This window comes from Condylura cristata, unplaced genomic scaffold (assembly GCF_000260355.1).
Source record: "Condylura cristata isolate star-nosed mole 26May11 unplaced genomic scaffold, ConCri1.0 scaffold00014, whole genome shotgun sequence".
NCBI classification, from domain to species: domain Eukaryota; kingdom Metazoa; phylum Chordata; class Mammalia; order Eulipotyphla; family Talpidae; genus Condylura; species Condylura cristata.
In genome coordinates, this window is record NW_004567115.1 from 26,884,217 (window position 1) to 26,891,165 (window position 6,949).

Consider the following 6,949-nt stretch of genomic DNA (forward strand, 5'->3'; position numbering starts at 1 on the left):
GTGGTGAGGCTCAGAGTTAGAAACGCCGACCAAAAAGTTGAAGCAGCCGCATCTGCAGCGCGGGGCGGGCGAGGCGGTTGTTGGGGTTCACGGGAGCGTTTTGAGGTTGAATCTAGCGCAGCCGACGAGCGGCGGAAACGCAGAAATTTGCCTGGAGGCTCCTGGCTGTGGCCACTTCCTGGGAGAGGATTATTTTTTATTCCCATTCAACTGAATGTCTTTCCGGGAGGAGCGGGTCTCACCCGCTTGGGGTCACCTCTAGAGGAGGTCAGGGGTTTGGGCGTTAGATTGTATGACAGCCGTGCCCCTCACTCCCACTCTGTATGGCTTTGGCCAAGTTACATAACTACAACCAACACCACAAGCAGCGTCCTAGTTTCTGTAAAATTACTTTGCAGAGTGGTTGTGAAAAATAAATGACTGTATGCACGCTCAACGCTTGAGCCTTCAAATAGAAATTGACATGCTCCTGTGGGATGACAGCCTTTTAGCTTGTACCCTTCTGTTTCAGCACCTAAAGCTTGACAAGATTTCTGGAGAGGGACTCGAGAGAAGGAAAATCGCCTTATGCGGTGATTGTAAGGAATTCTTGAAGCAGTCAAAGTGATTCTAAACAGATTTGCATTGAAATAACAAGGCTCTTAATAAGAAACAGTTAATAACAAAGTATATGACAAGTTATAGCAATTTTAGAAACACATAGACTTGGTAGCTGGAAATCAGATAAGTTCCTAATAAGTTCCCAAATCAGGAAACTTAATTTTAAAACTTAAGACCGTCCCTTGAGCCCTGGAAGAGTTCAAGCTTTCCATCAAATAATTATTAAACTAAAACTAAGCCCTGTATTTTGGTAACTATCGCTGAATTCTTATGTTTACTTGGGACCTAGTTCAGCACCTCCTACCATTTCCTTACTGAAATAGTTCAAGCATTATTTTACAGGAACATGAGAAAAGGTTCATTTTCTCCAAAGATCCCTGAATGACACTCAAACATGTGACTAGCTAGCTACATGGGTGATCTTGCTGAAACATTAATTTGCCAGAAATGAACCATGTTAATGACCCTTGGGTTTTTGCTTTAGACTCAGTAGGAAGACTAATGGTATGCAGCAAGAGCTCAGCAGGTACATGTGTGTATACTTGGTTAAACTGTGGCATGCATGAAAGGGGATGACCATAGTTCAGGCTGGGTGTAGACTATAGCTTTGTACTGATTCTAGACAAGATCATTTCTCATTCCTGGCAGACTTAACAAAGTCATGCTATTGTTCATGATGGAGGACTGGGCAGGAAAAGTCTACCCTCAGTGCTAATCTTTCACAACTACAGTACTAAAAATAACTCAAGTGCAAGTCCCTGGAACTCCAGTCATTGCATACTAGCGATGTTGTATAATATATGCTGTCTAATTCATGTTAAAATTTTACCATTCTGGATCAGCAGTAATTTGAAATCCTTCTCTAAATATAATTGAATACTGGCGTTTTTGTAGCTGGAAGAAAACAAGTTCTATAGAAATACACCATTTACTCAGTGGTACATGTGAACAGAATGTTGTTAAAAACTAAAGCATATTAACCTAGCTAACTAGTAAACAGGTAGAAGACATTTTTGAAATTTGTCAAATAAATGGCACCTATGAAATATTTGAGCAGCTATTGTTATTTGTTCCATTTCTTCCCCAAGTTGTTCATACCTCTCAATCCTGAAAATTACCACCCTTGCAGCATAAATGTCCTTCTCTTTGTATAGCATCTCAAATCAGACATCTAAAGCATCTATATGTGCAAAACACAGTTGTTATCTTACATTTGGGTCTTAACAAATGTCTAGATTATTAATTATAAGACAATGAAGTTTCTTCTTCCATTTTTAACTTAAACTGAATACTTACAATGTTACATTCAGAGAAGCTGGCACTTAGTTTTAAGAAATAAGAATTGCAACTGAATATGCTAATTCCCCTTTACCAACCACTGTTTTAAAAAAAATCTATAGCTAGTTTTTAATGCCTAGGAATTGGGTCTGGTGTAATGTTGAGATATTTAGATCTTGCATCTTTAAATTGTTTTAATTTAAAAGTTTTTTTATTCCCTGACTAATTTTTAGAAGACCAGTCTATCAGACACCAATTTTTTTTTTTTATTTATTTATGCATATAGAACTTGGGGTATAGGCCAGAGGTGCAGGGCAGTGCAAGGATTTGCCAGAGACAGAGTGGGGAGCAGAACAGGCAGATTGAGGAAGTACACTGCTGAGGGGAGCAGCGGGCTGTTCAGGAGAAATCTGCCATGTGGGTTACCTCCCTGGCCGGGGATTGAACTTGCACTGAGGCAGCTGTGGCCAGCTTGCAGTGCTGCGTCCCAACCCACTGTGCCACCAGGGTGCCCACCAATAGATGTTTTTAAGAAATTATTCTTGTTCTCAAAAACAGTCTTCAAATGTCAGAAAACATGCCTCCTTGAAGCATACTTCTGGGAAGTTTCATTTGCTCTGAGAGAGAAAACTTACTTTGCCCCTGAGTGCCCGCTGTTTAACTTATAAACCAAATCTGCTGGAAAGAATGTTTTGGAGGGTTACTGGTTTATGAGATATTTTAGTGGAACAGTTTCTGCAATGGCTTCATTGATGTGTGATATCTAGAAGAAATTGCAAAACAATTTCTGGGAATTGTAGATGCTCTTTCTTTAATAGAAAACGACAGGCTTATTTTTAGAAAATACAGTGTGGTTATCTTCTATCATATGTTCAGTTTTTCTCCTTTTTAGTTTCTTTCACATATTAGGTCATTTTGCTTAGATCTTTTATGTCCAACACAAGGGAGTAACTATAAGGAAAAATTCAATTAATTTCTCAAACAGAAGTTACTTTTACTTGCTATGTGATATGCTTACTATTAGCACTCTTTTCTGTAGGAATGTCCAAAGAATGCATTTCCTTGAATAGAATTCGCAGCTGTGTAAATAGCAAAGGGCAACTTTTTACTCCATAATTTTTGACCAAATTTGGCCAGTAGGCCAAAACTAGATAAAACTAGAAACATTTTCCAGTTGGGCATCATGAGGCATGTGAAAGACCATTGTTTTGGCCATCATATCTTTTCTCGGCTTCTTGTCAAAAGCCGAGCCCTGTTTTTTTAGCATCGTAGCTGAGTGTTTAGGTCTCTGCTTTAAAATGTTCAGTTGCTTTTGTTTGGATGTTAGTTACAGTTTGGAAATTGTGCTGTGACATCTCAATCTATATCCTTTTTCGTAGTATGATTTTTTTTTTAATTCCAAGGTTGAACCTTTATAAAAAGGAGCTATAATGTTTCAAAGTTGAAAGTGTGTTTGGGCTTCCCTGATGGTACAGAGGATTAAGTCTCAGCACTATGAAGCAGTCTGGAGTTGGAACCCCAGCCAGGAAGCCACCCACATGGTTCAACAGACCTCTCCTGGATTGCCTGCTGTTCCCCTCAGCTGTGTATTTCAGTCAATCCATCTGTTCTGCTCCCCATCTGTCTCTAGTAAATCTTGTCCCATCCCACCCTCACCCCCCACCTCTGCCCTACACCCTGGCTCTTGAATGCATAAATAAATAAACCTTTACAAAAAAGAAAAGAAGTATGTTACATTCCTTCCTTATCCAAGAGTTGGCACATTTAAAGGGCTAGATTTTAAATATGGTAGGTTTTGAGGTCAAAGGCAAAAATCAAGGATATGTAGGTAGTTTCAGCCAACTAGAATGTATCCAGTTAGAAATATAAAATCATTCCTGGCTCTCAGGCCATAGGAAAACAGGCAGCAGGATGCAGTGTGTTTGCCAGCCCTTGTCTACGTGGGCATACCATCATTAACTAAACCCTATTTTTTTTCTCTCTTTCAGCCTGGATGTTACAGGGTGATGGGTGACGATAGCTCTATCGATTACAGTGTTCATGAGGCCTGGAACGAAGCCACCAATGTTTACTTGGTAGTGATCCTTGTTAGCTTTGGTCTCTTCATGTATGCCAAAAGGTAAAGTTTTTTTTTTTTGTTTTTTTTTTTTAACCTCAGCCTTTATATGTAGCTGGGCATTTAAACATTTTGCAGGTTTGTTTTATATTTCTGAATCATTGGATGCACAAAATTTCTCTCGCATTAATTTCATCACCATTTTGTTTGTGCTATGAAAACACTGACTATTCTGATCTCTAACATTGAACGCCAAGGGTTGACTTTGAAAGCCACATTGTTTTAACAGTTTAAGATTTAAGTGTAATGCTTGACACCAGAACCAGCTGTTTTAAATTCCCTCTATCATTAATTTTATCATCCATCCTTGGATAACTGTCACTTTTGGATGAGCACATTTAGACCCTGAAATGCAGAAAAACCAACTCCCGTGTGTTCAGCCATTGTCTCTGCACATTTTAAATATTTTCCTTCTGTAACTGGTGCATGACTATTACAGCACTTACTGAACTATGTTGATGTATTCTGGTTACTTATCTGTCTGTTCCACAAAAGCTTCAGTCTTGCAAGCACAAGAACCTTTAAAATCTTTGTGTTCCTGCCATGCCACATAGTGTAAATCTTCAGTGAATACTAACTGCCTTATTTCTAGATGTAGTGTAATTTTTTTTTTTAAAGATTTCTTTATTTGTGGGCCCTCCCTGATGGCGCCGGTTAAAGCACAGCACTGAGAAGCTTGAGTCACTTCCGCATGAGTTCGATTCCCGCCTGCCCGGGAGAAGATCCACATGGCACGCAGACCTCTCCTGTCCTGCCCGCTGCTCCCCTCAGCAGTGTACTTCGTCGAGCTGCCTGTTTTGCTCCCGCTCTGTCTCTGTTGAATTCTCTCACCCTCCGCATCTCTGGCCTGTACCCCAGTTCTATATGAATAAATAAATAAATCTTTAAAAAAATGATTTATTTGTGCATACAGAACTGGGGTACAGGCCAGAGGCTCAGGGGCGGCAAGAGGTGTCACCAGAGACAAAGTGGGGAGCAGAACAGGCAGATCGACGAAGTACACTGCTGAGGGGAGCAACAGGCGGGTCAGGAGAGGTCTGCCATGCCATGTGGTCCCCTCTGGGGCAGGCGGGAATCAAACTCATGCGGAAGTGGCTTTAGCTTCTTAGTGCTGTGCTTTAATTCCTGCGCTACCAGGGAGGGCCGATGTAGTGTTATTTTAACTGTCCTCTTCCATACTCCCTGCTTCCTTTCCCTAAAGTACTACTTTAAAGGGGAGAAAGGATATTGGACTGAGTTGCCTCTGTTTATAACCACATGGTTCAAGGTGCCCTCTAGCCGGGGGAAAAGGGCATTAAATAGTTCAGAATAATCAGTAATCTAAAAATAATTGATGTTTGGCCTGGAGAAGAGTTCAGAGCCCACACTTGCTCTTAGATATTCAGACTTGCCATTCCCAGTCATGTGTCTCCTGAAGCAGCTGCCTCTTTGCTGCTTGGGCTCTAGTGGTGGTGAGAGTGGAATCCATATATCAGTGCTGGCCCATGTGTAGGTAACAGCTTTCCTCTAAAAATAGCCACTCCTTCCCACCCCACTTTTTATGACCTTGTCCTTAGTTTTAAGGACAAGTGGTCCCACAAGAGCTGTGTTATTGTATTTAAGAAATATGTTTATTCTTTCTTTCCAAAATTAAGATGTGTTCACATTCTGTTTATTCTCAAGCCCAGTAACTTAACTATGTTTGGATGACGTGAGAGGAGAGAAAACAAGTCAGAGGTTTTCTTATTTCTGCATTTTTCCACACAGTATTTGACTTGGTAGCAGGGCACTGGAGTAGGAGTAAGTGGAGGCACGTCACTTGGATGTATTAAGTGCATATGCTCAGCTCCTCTGTACATGTAGTCCTGTGCACACATACTGCTTATATTTAGTAAAAGGAAGAGTACTTGAAAGGAAGCATCTCACAGAGCCAAAAGAGAACATGGAATCATAATCATTAAATCCTTTTAATGGGCCCTTCCTGGTGGTGCAAAGGGTTAGGACGCAGCACTGCAAGCTAGCCGCAGCCTCTTCAGTGCGAGTTCGATCCCCAGCCCTGGAGGTGACCCACATGGTGCAGCAGACCTCTCCTGACCCGCCCACTGCTCCCCGTAGCAGTGTACTTCATCAGTTGGTCTGTTCTGCTCCCCACTCTGTCTCTGGTGAATCCTCTCACCACCCCTGAACCTCTGGCCTGTACCCCAGTTCTGTATGCATGAATAAATAAAACTTTAAATAAATAAATCCTTTTAATTTAACTTCTGATTACTATGACCCTGGAAATATTACAGTCCTATACATACTGGTACAGATCTTTCTCCTGCTTTGGTTGTTTTAGGAATAAGCGGAAAATTATGAGGATATTCAGTGTGCCACCTACAGCAGAAACTTTGTCAGAGGCTAACTTTTATGACACAGTAAGCAAAATTCGTTTAAGACAGCAACTGGAAATGTATTCCATTTGTAAGTATATACATGACCATATACATGAGCATGTTAAAAAAAGTTTTTGAGAATTGAGTCCAGTTAGCAAAAGGTTACCAGAAATAATTGGCAGTGAAAACATAGTGCCTTTTTTTTTTTTTAATAATAGAATAGGGTTTTTTTTTTTTTTTACATCATTTTGTGCCCTTTTTTCTATCTCATTTGTAATCCATGTGGGCTTCCCATCACCAAATCACCCATGTGCCATCACCATAGTCCAGAGCACTGCCCCACCCCCATTCTTTATTCCATTCCCCACTCCACCCCTGTAAAATGTCTCTGGTATATAGTTGTTCATTATTATTATTATTATTATCTCCCCTGGTCCTTTATACTCCCGCTATGAATGAAATCATCTGGTATTTTTCCTTTTCTTTCTGGCTTATTTCATTATGGATGATCTTTTCCAGCTCCATCCATGTTGCTGCAAAAGGCATGGTTGGTTTTTTTTTTTTTGGTTGCTGAGTAATATTCCATTGTGTGTATGTACCA

The 6,949-nt window shown here is 40.6% G+C and overlaps 1 protein-coding gene across 1 annotated transcript in view; it reads left to right on the forward strand.

Moving 5' to 3' along the window:
* The window catches only part of SMIM19 (small integral membrane protein 19), an 11,695-nt gene that overhangs the window by 785 nt on the left and 3,961 nt on the right, over positions 1 to 6,949 (forward strand). The window contains exons 2-3 of the mRNA XM_004682285.2: positions 3,867 to 3,997; positions 6,312 to 6,436. Of these exons, the coding sequence (XP_004682342.1) occupies positions 3,885 to 3,997; positions 6,312 to 6,436 (238 nt within the window). The 5' untranslated portion in view covers positions 3,867 to 3,884. The remainder of the gene's footprint in view (positions 1 to 3,866; positions 3,998 to 6,311; positions 6,437 to 6,949) is intronic.